Genomic DNA, 19,963 nt, shown 5'->3' with positions numbered 1-19,963 from the left:
CTCTGCAAAACACATCTGATGGTTACAAACACATTGAAGGCCGGTGATTCCAAAATTAACCTTTTGATGAGGCACACCTTTGACTACCTGGTAAAGTTGATGAGAGAATGCCAAGGGGTATAAAGCTTGAATGTAAGTCCGCAAGAACAGGGTCCTCTCTCCCCTCTGTACCAGTCTGTCCCTGTAAATGTGTTTACTGTAAATGATATCTGTAACTCTGTATGTAACCCCTTTCTCATGTACAGCACCATGGAATTAATGGTGCTATATAAATAAATAATAATAATAATAATAATAATAATAATAATAAAATAATAATAAAGCTCTTTTTATTATTTTTCTTTGCTGAATTTTAATATTGTCAAATGGGGGCGCTGTTCCAGCCTAGGTATCTCCCCAGACAGGTAGTTTAGTGGAAGAACAAGGAACAATTTTATCATATTATAGATGTTTTCCTACATCAGTAAAGATCTTCTTTCCACAATCAAAAGTGTTCAAGATCTCATTTCCTATGGGGCACAATTCCTGCCTGATTAGGTCAAATATCTGGCTGTAAATGGCTGATTTCACGCTTGTAGCTCCATGAAATTGGTGTATTCATGATGCTAACCCTAGAAAATTGAAGGATAGATTGTGGGTTGCAGAGGCAATAATCCTTACAAGTCTCCAACACCTTAGAGAACAATAGGAGCCAACTTGTAGATCATTTATGAACCACAAGTGTTTCTACACATTTAAGACCAAGGCTTACTCAATGGTTGAATAAAAACTTGGGGCTTCATGAAATTTGCGCATTCATGATGGTAGATTTAGAAAAATGAAGTACTGATTGTGAGTTGCAGAGGTAACATCCCCTACAAGGCTCTAACACCTTGGTGGAAAATTGGACCCATCTCGTAAACTGTGTAGATCATTTATGGACCACAAGTGGTGCCGAGCTTATAAGACTCAGGTTTCCTATTGAAACATTTGTATGTTCTACTGGTGGGAGGTCGAGGTCCTTCTTGCCTTGAGCTTCTAGGAGGGGGTCTTGGCTATAACATTTTATTGTCCCTTAGAAACTCCTTGTCTTCCAGCAGTCTCAGGAGCAGCCTGTAAAAGCTGCTGAGACATCGCCCCAGCCTAACCTAAAGTTCGTTCCATGTGTGATTATGTGAGTCTTCCAGGCGATGGCATATTTAATGTGACAGGTGCTAATCTTGCAGAGCATTCATCTTCATCCCGACCTGCACATTAATTACATACGTACATGAATATTATTTTGTGTTTCCCTGAGGTGCAGAAGAAATACATATGGACCACACAGGTTAAGCTCTGTTGAAAGCAATCAGGTCACATTGTCTGCACAATTATTTTAGTTGGACCAAAATCTTGCCGTTGAATTACTTTTGTGAAATCACATTTGTGCGGTAAGAATGTGGAAGTGGGCCTTCGCTGGGTTTTAAAAACAATTGCTAGCATCAGGAAGACGGCCAGTTTATACATGTTCCTCAGGCAGCTGTAGCAAATCTGTAGGTGACCATTCATCGTTTTGGTGGACTGCTGACATTAGCATGTGTTTTAGCTGGATAAGACTAGCTTTTTGGTTGGTACAATTGTTTCTATAAGGTACGTTAATGGAGTGAGTCTGGCTTTTTTGGCTACTGTGGAATTATATGCTACATCTTGAGGTTGCCAATGCATACTAAGATTCGTGGGTTTATGATAGCTGTTTATTCATGGGTATAAAACCAGTAAGATCCTCAAAGAACAACCAGATCCAAAGTTACCACCAAGGTTGACCTTAATTGAGTCTGTCAACTGATTCATGCTACCCAAACCACGGACAGCACAAATCAGAGTCTAGCTCCATTATTGCAACCATGTATGTTCTACTTTGAAACGCGGCAGCTTTTCAGAAAAAAAAAATAGTTTAAAAAGCCAACTAGAGACTTTGCGTATGGGATGATTAGTCTGAGGCCGGTCCCCAATGGTTTTTCCCTTCCCAGCTCCCCTAGATTGAAAGGTTTGACATGTCAGACAAAGTAATTACGTGGAGGAGAAGATGCCAAGGAGCTGCCTCGGGCTTGTCATCTGAGACTCATAGTCTCCAACTGGCTTTCCAATGTATGTTTTCCCAGAAACGCCGCAGCGTAAAACTTACATGGCCGCAATAAGGCAGCAAGTGTCTGATTCATGCTGTCTGTGGTTCAGGCATATGAAATCAACTCTACGGGTTCCCAATAAGGACATATAGCGATAAATTGAAGGGCAATGCTGAAAAGTGCATAGGCAGTCCCAACCTGGTGTTTTGGCGGCCAATCACAACTTTTGATTGTTAGCTTATTAATTATGTACTTCATGGGACTTGAGTGGATTCAGTGATGGAGTAAAGGCCCTGATGGACTTTCATAGAAATGCCAAAGTCTATAATATGTTGGCAACATATAATAATTATTAAAATATGTTTAAATTCAGATTTTTAGCAAAATATCAGTTTTCCTTGTTGTGCTTGGCTTACAGCCTTCATACACATTAAAGAAACTTTGGCTGAGGCAACACTTTTGATAGGCGGCAGCTGAACACTCATTTGACCAACAGCCTTCTTTCCAACCCTCCATAGACTGCTAAGCCAATCAGGGATGAGTTATGAATCAGGAGAAGGGACTACTCCTCTGCCTGAGACAACTGATGGCAGTTCACCTCCCATAAGTACAAAACTTTGTCGAGTTAAAGTTCACTGTGCCCAGTCGTTCTTCTCCCGGCATCATATGTCTGTATGGGGAAAAACCATCCATGTTAGGCTGTGAAGGAACAGATGATTGGCCTCGAAACAGCTGTCTGGCTATTCACTGCTTGCGTTGAGAAACACATGATGGTGTCTCCGCAGCTATCCTACATGCATTCGCATATTTCCCATAAGGGATGGGGGCAGTGTTCTGGATCACTGCGTTGAGAAACACGTGATGGTGTCTCCGCGGCGTTGGATGTTTTGGTCTCCCCGAGGCCAATCATCTGTTCCTTCACAGCCTTTTACTAGGCACTGCTCCTAATAGCCAGATTCCTACTCCACACTGATGAGGGGCAAACACCCCGAAACAGCTGTCTGTGGATGGATACCATGCTTGGCATAGGTGGTTTTCCTGTATTGGATGTTTTCCTTTATTGGATGCTACCCTTCCCGTGGTTGTTCCTTCCCGGGGAAAGGTCTGGCTATTCACTGCTTGCGTTGAGAAACACGTGATGGTGTCTCCGCAGCTATCCTACATGGCCACTGATTGTAACATTTACTGATGCCATGGCCTTTCTAACATAATGCCCTTCGGGTGTTCAATGGTTGACTGCTCTAGGCATGGGTTCCCTCTCCGTAGACATGAGGTTACTGGCCGGATTTCTGGAAGAAGTAACTTTGGCCTGAGTATTTTTTTTTTTTACGACTGTGAGTATATTTAGAATATTTGCGTTTCCTGACATTCTGTAGTAAAAGAATATCCTAAATTGCACCTTAACCCTCGCGAATGTCTGATAATTGGTAAAGATAGTTGTTCTGTTTTGGGCGACTTTTATCGCATTTCTGTGGTCACTGTGAATGAGTATGTGGAACTGTACATTGCTAGCAAAAGGAGATAAAACAAAATTTTTGGGCCTGTCCATCATTGTCTCCTGCAGCATATAACTGGTGGGAGAATAAGCCGCTCTCCGGGGTGAGTGATATTTGTTTGGCCTGTGAGTCTTTTGTGTTTTTATTGCTTGTGCCAGGACCTTGCTTGATCTTTGTTTTGCACATTTCCTGTTTCTAAACCGCAGGAGACCCTGCTGTCTCTTTATGACATTTCGGGGCCCCTCCTCACTGTACTGCTTGCACCAGTGTGTGAGAAGGACCTATCACTCACACACAGATGTTTATTGCAGAAGAGCTTTATCTGACTTCCACCTCAAATATTGTGAGATGAACAGATGTAGCCGTCCCATGCCGCTCGCAACGCTGGGAGCAACCGCAGCATCTTATCTGTCATTGCACGCAGCATTGGTAATAAATATGGCTGATGTCTGAGTGACACCTTCCACGGTTATTTTATTATTTTTGTTTTTGAAACAGTTGCCTGATACGTTAATGGCAAAAAAAAAGGAAAATCTGAAATGTGGAGCTCACGTGTGGCAAGTACAGTGTCCGAGCCTAGCGGCTCACTACTGATCTGGAATTAAATTGAATTAATTTTTTTTTTAGATTTTTTTTTAATAAGATAAGCCCCCTTTAATGGGTTTTGTACTATCTGCACTTTTCCATTTGATCTGAAGAAAATCAAGTCTGTTTATACATTTGCTAAGGCGTAGACTACATTAAAAGAAAGTAAACGAAACCCAACAATTCCTGTGGGTTCGGCAAATCATCTGATGTGTATGGGGGCCTCTTGACTCTTCTCTTTCTCTTCCTGTTGAATTGCAATGGCTTATTCTTTGGTTTGGTGTGGAGATAAACTGCTTTTAGTAGATTTTGACTTCGGCTATCTCATGGTGAATACAGGAACACCAAGCTTTCATGTGTATGGGTGTATCGGAGAGGCCGAACCAACCTTCGGCCAACAGCTGTCTACTATGTATGGTGGCCTTTGTCACTGGAAGTAACCTAAAATTTATCTAAAAGTCACAGCATTTTCATATGGAATTGTGCAGCATGTCCTAAGTAACTAATCCGTCTGGGTGTCTTCTTTTTTCTAAAAACGTACAGGATTTGGATACTCATCAAAATTCAGCAACTGTAGCACTACAATGTTCATTCGGCTCTCTTTGAGAATAGCACCATCCTGATGTTTGTAAACTTATATGCTAGGTAGTGCCTTTTACCCTTTTCCCAGGCCGGTTATTGCCTAGCCAATAAGTCTGTGTCAGTTTGGCGCTCTCCTCAAGGAGAAACCATACATCGTAGACCTCCATCAAAGATCATGTAATCCGCCAAACAGTCTCCTATTTTGCACTGACAAGAGGCAAAAACTTTGACAAAGCTGGATTTTTCTTTTCCTTTCGGACAATATCCTAGCTTTTTAAAGGTTATTTCCCAGTGTAAAATAAAAATAACACCTACCCACTTTCCATACCGGCACCGCCATACCAGCAATCTTGGTCTCAGGGCTCGCATAACATTCTTAAGCCAAGTGAACCCTGCAGCCAATCAGCAGCCGCTAGTGATCTGAAGTTCTCACACTTTCTATGGGTTTCCAAGGTTCGTCCGATGAAAATATGAGAGAAGCAAGCTTAACAGAGAACCCCTGAATGGCTGCAGTGCTCCTGTGGCATAAAAATGTTACATGAGCCCCGGCGATGGCATCGCTGGAAAGGCATCGGTGCGTTGACGAATATCTGTTATTTTTATTTTACACTGGGGAATATAATATTTAAAAAGGAGTTTTCCGAGTAGTGGACAACCCTTTTAAATGATCAGTATTGACTTCTAAGATTTCTACATGCAGTAGGTGTCAGTAGAGCCCCTTTTCTTCATTTTTCACCCATGGTTCATCTTCTTATACGGCTGTGTCCGGTACAACATTTTACAGATCTTGAAAGTCCCAGGATTTAAATCCCAGTCTATCATGCATTGTTGGCCATTTGTTATGATTTGTGCATTGTGGGAAACCACCTTTAGTTTAAAAGTAGAATAAAAAATATGCTGGTGAAGGGATAAACTGATTTTTCTCTTACTCCATCTCAGGTCGCCACTTGGAAAATTACTAAGGCTATGTTCTTACTTCTTGTATGTTCTGTTTCGCCAGAACGTGAATCTGTAGGACCAAGGCCGTGACTAGGAGCCAGAATTTGAATCTGTAGGACCAAGGCCGTGACTAGGAGCCAGAATTTGAATCTGTAGGACCAAGGCCGTGACTAGGAGCCAGAATTTGAATCTGTAGGACCAAGGCCGTGACTAGGAGCCAGAATTTGAATCTGTAGGACCAAGGCCGTGACTAGGAGCCAGAATTTGAATCTGTAGGACCAAGGCCGTGACTAGGAGCCAGAATTTGAATCTGTAGGACCAAGGTCATGACTAGGAGTGTATGGGACCCACGGTCACTAGCCCTAGCTGTACACATAAAATTGGCTGAGCAGTAGTATGGAGAATCTATATGTAACTTTATAAAAAATAAAGAAAGTGAACCAGTTCACCAGAGGGATGGCTTGACTGACTATGCCAGTGTTGGACCCGGATAAAAAGGGCCCCCGTAAGAGTACAGTGTATGGGCTCTTTGCAGAACCACATTTCTGTATATTAGAGAAGCTACTTGTAGCTTTGGAAGTAGAAGTGGGCCCCCTAAGATTTTGGGCCCCTGTGTGGTTTCATAGGTTGCACTAACGATATGTTCACCCCTGGACCATGCCAATACTGAAGATTCAAGCAAACAGTAATCTAGCCAAAAATTAGGATAAACGCAAGCTTTTTATTTCACACAGCTTAAAATCCACATGGGGGGCAATAGATTTTTTTCATGAACAAAGAGACTTACGTGTTAATCTAAATGTCTCTGATGTCAGCAAAGGGCAGTCCCTTGAGAATGTAGGGTCCATGAAGATCTACGTAAACATTTTCTATACTTGTCAACTCATAGTTTGATTTTCATGCCCAAGAGTTTACAAACCCTTGCACCCATGTTTCATTTTGCCAACACTTTTTTTAGGCTTTTAAAACATGATCTTTTGCTAAACCACTGTAATTAGAGAAAAAAACAGTCTTGGATCGGGCTTACATGTCACACCAGTATATCCAGTTACATGGTGCTCCGTAGGGTTAAAAATAGAATAACAGAACAAGATGTAACCTCGATATTTATTTTGGAAAGCTGAATGGAAGACTTGAGGATGCCATTGTCCTGTCTCCTTCCTCAAGGACTCAGAGATGGTAGAGTGGTTTGGGAACATGGCGTGACATTCTTGACTTGGCCGTGCCGTCTTTGAAATCTTTTAACAACAATAATACCATCGTGTTCGTTTGGTTTTCCCGCTGGCACAGAAACACTCCAACTTTTATATTCTCTTTTATTAGTTTCACAGAGGAGCAGAGGAGTTTAGCAAGTTCTTGTAGCCCGAGGGCGATAGTGCGAAGATTTTCTGTATTCTTTGGCCCAATCGCCATCAGCCTCTTATGTAATATGTTATGATAAACTGCAGGTCACAAGAGTTATTGCTCCTATTCCCACCCATGGTAAAGCTATTCTTTTCAAAATTGACAAAATTCCTGTATATAGAAAAAAGTTTTGAAACTTTTTCAAGACAAGTGCCTTAAAGGTTAAAAACAATCCTCTTTTTTAGAAGGGTCCCTCAATGACAAGATGATTACGGCTGCAGGGAACCCCAATGATCGGCTTTAACTGTGAAGGAAACTAGTTTAAGCTGCAGTGCCCCAACAGGAGAAATGAGGCATTGCACAGTGTCCAATAAAAACACTAACGTTTATGTGTAATGTATTGTCATGCTGGGTCCTCCAGAGACGCTTTTTGCAGGCACTCTGCCTGATAGATTGGGGTCCTCAGTAGAGTTGAGCACAAAGATTCGCATGACCTTGGTCCACCAGCCCAAGGAATCTCCCCCTATCTGCTGGCATCTTCTGATTACTAGGCTTAGTAATTCGAAGAAGTGCTAGGAATACCTGCAGGTAGGAGGTGGTTCGCTCGGCTCTGGCCATGGGCTGCCGATGTAGCCACTAGACTAGGGTCCTGAAAAGGTGGGTTTTTGATACCAGACAAACCCTCCAAATACAGGGTGGATAAATGTCCAGTATATTAAAGGTTCTCGTATATCTTTTTTTCCTTTCTCCCTATATTTAGATGTAAGCCCCTTGTGGTTTAAACAGGTTCTACAGAATTTAAAAAAAAAAAATTGTCTAGCAGCAGAAAATGAAATAAAATAAAAATAAATAAATAAGAGATTTAAAAATTTTAAAAATGACCGGACTTGCCTGTTAAATTTCCCTCCAGTGGTCCCCACATGTCATGTGTCCAAGCAGCCAATCACTGACCTCAGTTGGGATGTACGGCACATGATCATTGAGGTCAGTGATTGGTTACAAGGTAGTTAGGGACATTATGACTGCAGCAAAATTCAGGAGGGACCACTTGAGCTTTGGAGGATTTAACAGGTGTATAGCTTGTTTATTGATTTTTTATTTTTTTTATTTTTTAGTATTTACCGCTGTTAGACATTTTAATTATTCGGGTTTTTTTTAAATCCTAGACAATCCCTTCAAATCCTCAAAATTCTTATTTCTAATCATAATTAGCAGGTTCAACTTGTTCAGAAACACTTACACCCACATTAAAATCCTTAAATTAAAATATATATATTTTTTAGATATATAAATAGTTTTTTTTTTGTTTATTGATGTCCAAATCAAAGAACAAAATGTTTTTAATGCCCTGAGCCTCTTTTTTTTTTTTTAGTTTTTACATTTTGAACGTTGATACAGATTCAGGTGTCAAAGGTCTTTTTTTCTTTGATTTTTATTTAATCCAATATTTAAAAAAGAAAAAAATCTATAGAATTTATATAGAATATTCTTTATTTTTTAATTAATTTTTATTGCCTTGGGTCCCTTTGTAACATGGACTGAGGCTGCATTCACACATCCATGGCCCAAGTGTCCAGATCTCAACTCAACGGCAGCGTATGTATATATTGAAGTGGTCAAGTTGGGGTAGGGAGAACCACGGCCAGTTTGAGTATTGGTCTGTACTTGGACCACGACACATGGATGTGTGAATCCGACATAATGAATTGCAACTTTGCAGAGAGGCAATAGTATTAAAATACAGGTAAATCAATACATCAGTAGTTGGATAACATTCCTTGTGTGGCTCAAAAGAACACAATGCTGTAATGATTCGTTTAAAGTGCAGGCCAGAAAATGAAAAAATACCTTTAATAGTTCAGTAGTGAACTTATTTTGTATCGGTGCATATACAAATTTAGTAAGTAACACGTAAATCCTTAATCTGCACTGAGTATCCAATACATAACAAAGCATACGGTAACATATACATTACCAGCTAAGTAGAGGTCCAGGCGTCCACCACACCCGACGCGCGTTTCGCATTTAAATGCTTTGTCCACCCCAATAAAATTTGGATTTATACCCTTTACTCTGAATCTTTATGAAGCCTCTTGTTAGGTGTTATTTTTTACTTGCCAAACATACGACAATACATAGTAGTCTGTTACTTTAATTCTCCAACATTTCTAAAATCTATTATTTTACTCTTTTATTATTTTTATATGTTGCTTATTTTTTAATTTATTTAATTTATTAGATTTTTTTAATGCCACTTTTCAACATTGTCTTATACAACATACTGACTTTGTTCTTGAAACACGCGGGTTTTTACTATTGACCTAGATCTTTCCCTGATAAAGCCATTATTATAAAGAACATTCCATGATGCAATAAACTTTTGGGATTTTTTTTAAATTGAATAATTTGAAATATTGAGGTAATTTATGTTATGCATTTATCAGAGTTGAATGCTAGGGGCATTTTTTTTTTAAAGATCCCCGGCCGATTGTACCTTAATTTTTTTCTTACCAGCCAGGTGTTTTATATAGTGCTTTGTGTGGTAGGTTTGTTGTGGGCAACAGTAATAATAATAATTCTAATTCTATGATTTGCTGTTTCTAGGGCACAGACAGAAGCTTGATGACTCTAAGCCTAGTTTGTTCTCTGAACGCCTCAGTGATTTAGGGCGCATTCCTCATCCCAGTATGAGAGTGGGTGTCCCAACTCAGAGTCCACGGCCCTCCCTGACCTCTGCATCAAGTCCTTTTAATCCACAAGGACAGAGTCAGATTGCAGGTAAGGGGCAGATATACTTTTTCGGTCATTTTTTTATAGACATTATCGTTGAGATTATAGAGAGGTTTACATGTCCTTTTCATTGGTCTCGTAACCGGCGATCGAAAATAGGCCTTCATTTCTATGTTAGTAGTGTTAGAATTGTAGACAGTCCTCGGGGATTCCTGGTGGTCCTTCACCTACTATTGATCTCATTCCCTTCTTATATTTCTAGATAATTTACTGATAATTAAAAATCAAACAACTTTTATAGAGTAGAGGTGTTGACTGGATGGGGAATTTACATTTTGACACTATTTTGCCAGTAGAGACTATGAAAAATGGCTAGTTCTTCATGGTAGTTGGTCCTTGTTGTGTGATAGGTATTATAGATAGCACCACATACACATTGTGATTGTGACCTATAAATCCCACCTGTTACTTGTACCGGAACCCAGTAATATTATCATCTTCTATCTCTTGAAGACGATAGTCCTAGAAAATAATCTTCTAATGTTGTGCTGACCGTGGAAAATTGGTGTTCTACATGAAGTCATGTCCATGGAAAAGAAAAAGTAAGGTGAAGTAAAACTAAAGTGAGGGATCAGTCTGTACTTGGACTCAAGAGCAGCGACATAGGTTGACTCATGGTTTTAGTGACTTAGCTAATGTTTTTGTATAGTGGACTTCAAATGATTTAATTCATCTTGTATCTCTTGAAGGAGTTAGACATAAAAAATAATGTTCTAACATTGTGTTGACTTTGGAAAGTTGGTGTTCATGTCCATGGAGAAGTAGGGTGAGGTAAAAAGGACTCTCTGTGTAAATGAGCTCAATAGCGGTCTTGTGGGTTGACTCAAACCGACATGAATCTTAGTCTCTCAGCTATGAATCTAGTGAAAGCATTTTAGATAGTATACGTCAACATGGTTTCTATCATCTTGTATCTCTTGAAGGAGATAATCTTAGAAGGTAATCTTCTAATCTTGTGCTGACCATGGAAAGTTGGTGTCCTACATGAGTATCTATATCCATTCATGTTCATGGAGAAAAGGATAAGGCAAACCTATGTTAGGTGCTTTCCATACATTGATATCCCCTAAAATCATAGATTTCCATTTTTAAAATTCTCTACCTTTTCACGGCTGTGTTAAGAACTGGTTGTTCATGTTGGCCGGTCATTGTTGTGTAGAAGGTATTATTGGGAGCACCACAGACATATAGTGATTTTGACCTGTTAAATCCTACATGCTACTCATACTGGGACTTGGTGATTGTTTTATCTTCTATGGCTTCAAGGAGATCATCTAAGAAGGTAATCTTCTAACGTTATGTTGGTCATGGAAAGTTGGTGTGCTACATGAGGTCATTCTACGATGTCCATAGGGAAATAGGACAAAGTTACGGTAACTTATGTTGGGGTCTCACTCTGTTCATGGGCTCAATAACAGCCGTGTATTGCCTCTTAGCCACTTAGTTAATGTTTTTGTATAGTGGACTTTAGCAGGGTTTTATTTTCATTCTCATGCTATGGGTCACTCTCAAGTAAGAGTGCAAAGGAAGAGGTCCTAAGACCAATTCATCTCCTACTCCATCACAGTATAGGTGATAACTCGGTTGGACCCACACCGATTGGCAGAATGGGGAACTTTTATCCCTGTTGTGGAACTTGTATTCCTGTTAGAAAATGGAGCTGCAGGTTGGACACCTGTCCCCTGCTTTATTCATTCTCTATAGGAATGCCGGAAGGAGCCAAGCACGGCGCTCTGCAGCCCCATAGTTAATGAATGGAGAACCGCCTATCAATATCCTGTAGGTAGGTGATGACTTGTTTTTACCGGACAACCCCTACCGTTTAGGAAAGGAATGATTGACATCAAACAGGCCAACTCCTTCAAACTCTTGCATTCTGATTACATCCATTGAGGTTCACTTTCATAATGGCCAGCTTTTGTCTTCCAATGTCAAGAGCTGGGCTCCCACCTTTAGCTAACGGAGCGCATTGTCAAGCTTTTGGTCGCCTTTAAGAAGGTAAATAAATCCTTCAAACAGGTCACTAAAATTTATGAAACTCCTTACTTGTGTGCACCATCTAACAGTGCTAGTTTAATGCTTTAATACTTAATGACCAGTCGTTAGGGACATAAAGCTCCTTCTGGAACATGTACATATAGATGTGTCTCCGTGTAGGAGTTTTTCCATTTTTAGTGGTGGATTATATTTTTTTCGTCGTGTGATTGCAGCCTTGTTTTATTGTCCATGAAGATGGACACGTCACATTAATTTTTTGCAACGTTTCTAATATTTTTATGGTGTAGTATATGCCCCGTCATCTACGACTGTGTTTTGTTTTGCTTTTACTGTAATGTTTGTGGGGTTTTTGTTTTTCATTTTTATCTGTGTGTCAAATTTAAGCTTTTCCTACAAATGAGAGATATGAAAGAACATGTATTAATACGTAAAGGTAACGGATAATACGAAAGCCAGTTCTTTAGTTGTTTAGGCCCACTCACACGTTGAAGATTTGACATAGCTTTCGTCTCAGATTCAGCAACAATCACCGTCCTGGGTTTCCCAGCTCAGGTCCGTACACTTCGGACCACTATATGGCGTAGCGATCAGATGTTTGTAGGTAACATCTGATCAGTGGGTGCCAGGTGTCTGATATTGATGACCAAGTCCTGGACAAACCCTTTAATTTTCCAGGCCAGGAATTTTTCTGATGGGCCGTATTTTAGAAAGATCCATATACAGTGTACGTGGTACCTATAAACGCTACGTTAGATGTCCTTGCTTGGTAATTCGGTGAGTTCACAAGCAGTTTTAGGATAAAACCCCAGCACGGTTTACTATTTAATTACCTTGTGTGACCCTTTTTTGTGGCATGTCCTAGGACTCCACTCCCTACCACCAGAACATATGGGCATCACTGGCAGCTGATGAGTTAATTTTATTTTTCTATTTTCTTACTCGCTCAAATTGTCGGCAGCCAAGATAAAAAGAACCTCAGATCGTTAGCATATGCAGCACACAAGCACGGGGGACTGATCTTCAAAGTCACAAGTCAACTTATTTGGAACGAGATAACTTGCAGAGTTGACGTTTGAAGCTCCGCGAAACGCGCTGTCGCTGCACACACAGGAAGGAGATGTTTGTAGGCTTGTTCGGGCCTCACTTGTGCAAGCGTGCCCTGCATGGCATGTCCCGGAAGTGGAGAAATACACTTGTCTGTCTGCTGTGTAGGGCAATACGGTCTCACGGTGCACCTGCAAAACGGCCGTCTGTGCAACGATAATATTATAAGGGATGTGCGCCTCCTCGCTGACATTGTGCACTCATTGTGATAAAGAAGTATGGACGATTCACACTGTCAGGCTTACAAATCCTGGATTATTATAGAGAAGTAAAGAAAAGCAAAATAGAGTGAAAATATAAGGTCTGGAACTATCACTTTATAGTCCAATATCGGCTTAATTTCGTGAGTTATCAGAATATGAATTACAGTAAAAGGTTATCTATCTATCTATCTATCTATATCTATCTATTATCTATCTATCTATCTATCTATCTATCTATCTATCTATCTATCTATCTATCTATCTATCTATCTTTCTATCATCTATCTATTATCTATCTATCTATCTATTATCTATCTATCTATCTATCTTTCTATCTATCATCTATCTATTATCTATCTATCTATCTATCATCTATATATTATCTATCTATTATCTATAGAAAAAAAAGATGTGGTTTATTGGCCTATGTGCACATGGGCCAATCAACCACATCTTTTTTTCTATTGGAGCGCTGCCTTCATTTTTTTGGATTATAGCATGAGGTTTGGTACATACCTGGAAGATATTTTTTTCCTTTGGTGCTGCTTTTTGTTTTCTTTTTCTAGATAGATAGATAGATAGATAGATAGATAGATAGATAGATAGATAGATAGATAGATAGATAACAGATAGATAGGTAATACATAGATAGATGATAGATAGATAGATAGATAGATAGATAGATAGATAGATAGATAGATAGATAGATAGATAGATGATAGAAAGATAATAGATAGATAATAGATGATAGATAGATAGATAGATAGATAGATAGATAGATAGATAGATAGATAATAGATAGATGATAGATAGATGATAGATAGATATCAGATAGATAGGTAGATAGATTATAGAAAGATAATAAATAGATAGATGATAGATAATAGATAGATAATAGATAATAGATAGATAGATGATAGATAGATGATAGATAGATAATAGATAGATAGATAATAGATAATAGATGATAGATAGATATCAGATAGATAGATAATAGATAGATAGATGATAGATAGATAGATGATAGATAGATGATAGATAGATAGATAGATAGATAGATAGATATGATAGATAATAGATAGATGATAGATAATAGATAGATGATAGATAGATAGATAGATAGATAGATAGATAGATAGATAGATAGATAGGTAGATAGATGATAGAAAGATAATAGATAGATAGATAAGATAATAGATAGATGATAGATAGATGATAGATAATATATAGATAGATAGATGATAGATAGATGATAGATAATAGATAGATAGATAGATGATAGATAGATAGATAGATAGATAGATAGGTAGATTTATATGAAAGTGCAGTCTGAATAAGAGTTATAGTAACCCAACAGGACACAAGGATGAGTTGTTGGTTTTTTTTTCGCTGACTGCTTTTCTAGGCTTATACGCAAAGCGTCAGGATACGAATGTAACTCCGGTTGCAAACACCTGGGGCAAGACAAGCATATTTCATTTTATTGCCTTAATCCTAATCCATGTCCACACAATAATGCTAGCCTTAGTTAAGGTTCCAAAAAGTATGTTATAACAGAAACGTTTTTATAATATTAGTAATTTGTATCTATTTTGTACAGGTGCCACTTTTTAAAAAAAAAAAAAAAATTGTGGACAACTCCCAATAGGTCTTTGTGTTTCCTCTTACAAAATGACAAGTGAGAGGAGAGGGAGACAGTAAAGATCACAGTGCAGCTCTTGTGCAGTGCACATCATTCAGTTCTGTTGCTGCATATGCAGAGCGCAACAGGCTAGGTGAGTTTGTGTTAGGCTGCACACTGCATAGACAGCAACCAAAATGATAAAGCTCACTTCATTACACTGAAGCTTTGTAAGCTTTGTAAGGCTATCAGCATGCTACATTGTAGGTCCATCATTACCCGATCCCAAACTCTTAAGACCAATGATTCACTCAGGATTATTGATATTATGTAACTTGCCTTATTGTTGGTGCTGGTCCATCCCGGTTTTGTTAAACACAAATTTCCTACGGTCCTGCTATTTCAGGGCAAGGAGGGCGAGGCCTGGCTGTACACTTGGCAATGACGACGTCTATGAAGTTTCCATAAGACACATTGTTTGTTTTATTTTATTTTTATTTCTTCCACTTTTTTAACCAGAGGAAATCCAAGCGACACACTCAAATGCTCGGCCAACTTATGTAAGAGCCAAGCAAACTCATCCAGCTCTTTATAGGACAGACTAATGAGGTCTGGTTTAGTAACTGATCTAATAACAGTTCCCCATCCGGCTACTGGACGTACATAAAATCCAGGGAGGTCGGAGGATGGACCAGGATGGGGTCCAACCTGTTTTGTACGTATTTCCTGGACACTTGTTAATAGGATTAAGGGTAGTCCTCCTCTTGGAACAACTTTTCCGAGTACTCCTGGTTAATGTTGAAATTGGATAATAGTTTTTTGGCAGACCCTACAAGGCAGGCGCACCGATATGAGCTCCTTGTTCTATTAGCTTTTTCATGTGGTTTAGCTGAAAACCAGACGATGTCAAGTCAATTGCCAAATCACTTCTGAGAGTCAAATATTGAAAGATGCCAACTGCTCCACCATTAAATGAACGATTAGTGTTCGTGAAGAGAAAACTAAGCCATTTCACCTGTGTGTCCAACAAGTCATGTATCTCACATGATACACTTGAGGTAAAATTTAAGGTTAACGTGTCCACCTCATGACTTTATAGAAATTCTTGCAACTGTTAAACAAGTTCTTTTCCCTACGGTAATATCTCATGAGGTAGACCACAATTTTACCATGGTAGTTACTTGAATATAAGCTAATTGAATGGCTCCTATATGATGTCTGGGATAAGCACCCCATTTGACCCACCAATTTCAGCCAGATGTAGAAGAGGTGGAGGTCCATGTGTATTACCCACTCAATTAAAGTCAGTAGAGGTTATGAAGACAGTTGCTGATTTCGGTGGGACTAGCCAACCATCTTTTGCTTATGGAGACCTCCCAAATTACTCCTGATATATAATATTGGGGAGACCCACCCATTGCAGCCTCATATAACAGAGGGGGACGTCCACGTGTATCACCCTCTCAATTGAACTCAGTAGAGATAATAGAGACAGCAAACCAATACATATTTCGGTGGTACTAGCCAACCAACTTATGTGTATGGAGAACTCCCCACTCACTCCCTAAAGATGATATTGGGGAGACCCACCCATTGTAGCAACATATAGAAGAGGCAGACGTCCATGTATGTGATCTTCTCATTTGAAGTCAGTACAGGTTATGGAGATAGTTAGCCAATGCCTATTTTGGTGGGACTCGTCAACCATCTTACATATATGGAGACCTCCCCACTCTCTGCCAATATATGTTTTAGGGGGAGACCAACTCAAAGCATCCACATTTAGAAGAAGTAGATGTCTATGTGTGTGGCTTTCTCAGTTGAAGACGGTAAAGGTTATTAGAGACAGCTAAACAAATGACTCCCTCAGACATAACATTTTAGATGAAAGTTGGCTAAATGCGTCAATTTCAGCTGGACCATGTTATGTTTGGAGACATCCTCACTTTCCCCCGACAAATGAGAAAAGGATCAAACAGTTGGAATTTACAATTCCCGATTCTTTTGTTTTCAGGGCAGGTGTTTGGCAGTGCTATTCACCTCTCTCACAGCTGAGTGCTCATGTTCATGGGGCATCGGGAGAGATTGAGATCTGTCAAACCAACATTCTGCTGACGGCCATCTCATGTGTATGTCCAGCTTTAACTTCTCTCTAGAGGACCAGGTTTATGGTTAACTCAGGCAGCCTATGAAAATGATGTAATATTTTAGTTTTCCTGCATCTTCCCCCCCAAAAGGGAAATAAACACTTCCAGATTCCCAATAAAGATTACATTGAATAATTGGATTCGCTAATGATCTTGATTTTATTTTGTTAACCATTCTTGTTCTTTAGGACTTTCCTAGACTTTATATGTCTTATATGCACTAACAAATGAAAACAAGCAAGAGTACCATGGAGAGATTCCCCCTATGTGTTGGATATTATTATTATGTTTTGTGGGATGATTTCAGATGTAATAGAAAAATCTCTTTTTCCTTTTTTTTTTTCTAGACCCCAGACAGACGCAGTCATCCCCACCATGGTCGTATGACCAGTCGTATCCATCGTATCTGAGCCAGATGACCTCTCCATCCATTCATTCCACCACCCCCTTGTCCTCCAGCCGAGGGACAGGGCTTCCTGCTATCACCGATGTTCCTCGTCGCCTCTCAGGTACTAGTCACTATATGAATACTTGGATATTTATCTGCGCCATATGAAACATGGTTGTCTTCAAGACCATACCTTTAGGAAATATCAATGGCGAGTAAACATAAGATAATTCTCATTGCGTTGGAGAGATGTGGGTTTAAGCTCACGCTATAAAAATATTATTGCACATTAAAGAGTCGGATTGTATATTTATTGTTTTACAGCGCTAATGACATTATTACATCGTTGTGTGGGTGTACTTAAATACCATAGAGCCCGTCACACCCAAAATCTGCCCACGTCTGACAACAGGTGAAATATCCCCTCCAAGGTCTAATGTTTTTTATTGAGACGACGTGAAATTTTTGGATCATGGGATCAGTGAGGACAAATGGGGACACAGGCGGTAAATGGTTGCATAGGCGTCACTTACTCGGATCTCACATACTGTACATGCAGTTTTATGAACCATTTTAGGCGGAATTTTAAAAAACAATAATTCCAATGTTTTTGCTACAATTCTAAAAGACGGCAGCAAAGCTGACACCTGGGAGAGCATCCTAAGTCCTGTAAGTCATTACATACAGTTTTTATAGTAAGAACTGTGCTGCCTTTTAAAAATCCCAGAACCAGAATGTTCACACTTGTGGGATTTTAGCAGTGATTTCGTTCGTAGACCTGCATGAAATCCGCATCCCATGCCTCCGAATGGAGTCTTTTCGCGAGGACTACCACTTGCTTATTTCGGTTGAAAATGCATAGGGCAACAGTGCACCAGATGCAGGTAACGCGATCAAAGGCTGGGTCCAACAGGACCCGGGGGGGAAGAGGGGCAAACTCACCCTAGGTTTCAGTTTGAGACATCCATCATACATGTACAATAGATGTGCACACTGAACGTATGGCGAGGAGTCAGAAGCTGATTCTGCTCCATACACAGCGGATGCCGACTGTGTTACATAGCTGGCACCCGAGTCTAACTGCTAGGATCAGAACTAGCTCCGATCACATCAGTTTAATCTCATAGATGCCACTGTCAATCATGACTGTGGCATTTAAGGGGTTAGAAATGGGGGAATTGTGCCTTCCAAGCCTCATCAGTAGCTTCGGGCATGATTGCAAGGTGTCGATAGCATTGTCATTGCAGCCGGAGGGTCTACTGAACCGTCGTACAGGTTTTTACACCTATGAAGCCCAGCCTGGGCCTTGGCTTCAGAAGAAATACTTAATTCTCCAATACACTGCAATATTACAGGATTTCAGTGTATTATACAAGATTTAGTAATACCAGTTTCAAGTCCCCTTGGGAGACCAATAACAATGTGTATATATACATATATATATTAAAAAAAAAGCATATATTTTTTAAATATAAAAGTTCACATCACCCAATATAAAAATTAAAATGTCCCAGAACATAAAATCTTGAAAAACTAAAAAAGTTACAGCTCTTAGAATAAAAGGAGGGAAAATCGAAAGGTAAGAGGAGGCCATTCTTTCCTCAAGCCCAAAGTGACAGAGCCTTGACCAACCTGTGGTTTGGATATGGTTCGATCGGAGAACCTTTCTTAATTTCAATAGGAACCTGACAGCTGACACATGTTGCCCGATCCACAAGAGGAGACCTCTCACTCCAGGGCAGTGGGTGGGGACAGGCTGGCGAGACCCGACTTGTGGCTCAGTCTCGAGCGTCTATCAAACTATGTTTTTCCGATTTTTCTTGAATTTTTCGAGCTCCATTAAAATTGTTGCCGTGTTCGCCTTTGGCTGCCACTCATCCAAAATTACAATAAAGGCGACCATCAATCATTCCCCGGCACGACACGTCAGATTGTCGTGTGGTCTCTCGTGAACCCAAATCCCTTCACGTGTTGCTCCACGCCGTGGAGATTAAGTGCACACGTTGCGTTGTCTGCTAGAAGAGTCTGCGCCGTGACAGCCCTAATTCCCTCCCTTGATCCACGGTAACAAATGTTGCCTCTCAGCGCCCCCCGCAGACGATAAATCACATGGATCTGACACTATAGCGTTTTAAATTCGTCTTATCAAAAAAATCAGAATAAACACACAGCTCTCACCCCACTCCCCACCACCATCACTTATTTTCCTGGAGATTTAACTTTTCACTATTCGATCAGAGTTATAAATGAAGGTTGATCCGGCGCACATGTTGTAAGAGCCGTCGCCTTTGTAGTCTCGTCCGGTGCAGAATTCCTGTACGTTATCTGATCGGGCCGTGACTGACAAGTGTTCGCCGATTACCCACTTGACCGTCAGTTGCTTTTTCCTTTTTTTTCTACGTTGTTACCTTCCCTGCATTTTTTTTTTTTTTTGCTTTTTAAAGGCATAAACAGCGAGGGGAGTCTTATCGTCTGTCCTGGTTTTAAGGGTCTTATCTCAGGCTCCTAACCACATCTGAAACTTCTTGCTCATTATGAATTTCATGGCAGCGGATTTACTAAAAGTGTTTCCATATGTTGCTTCCTAATATATCTCGTCTTTTTTTTTTTCTCCGAGCGGAATAAGAACGCACGCACGCACGCACGCTGGCTGGAAATGACTGCAGGATGTGACAGAGCAGT

The 19,963-nt window shown here is 39.9% G+C and overlaps 1 protein-coding gene across 2 annotated transcripts in view; it reads left to right on the top strand.

Moving 5' to 3' along the window:
- The window catches only part of RUNX2 (RUNX family transcription factor 2), a 66,978-nt gene that overhangs the window by 36,524 nt on the left and 10,491 nt on the right, over nt 1–19,963 (top strand). Inside the window, exons 4-5 of one of the 2 annotated variants that reach the window (XM_077291572.1) lie at nt 9,635–9,808; nt 17,241–17,402. In XM_077291572.1, coding sequence (XP_077147687.1) covers nt 9,635–9,808; nt 17,241–17,402 — 336 coding nt within the window. The remainder of the gene's footprint in view (nt 1–9,634; nt 9,809–17,240; nt 17,403–19,963) is intronic. The other variant, XM_077291573.1, reaches the window with a different exon arrangement.

This window comes from Ranitomeya variabilis, chromosome 2 (assembly GCF_051348905.1).
Source record: "Ranitomeya variabilis isolate aRanVar5 chromosome 2, aRanVar5.hap1, whole genome shotgun sequence".
Lineage (NCBI taxonomy): Eukaryota > Metazoa > Chordata > Amphibia > Anura > Dendrobatidae > Ranitomeya > Ranitomeya variabilis.
Note: the sequence above shows the minus strand (reverse complement) of the source record. Positions and strands in the feature narration are given on the sequence as shown.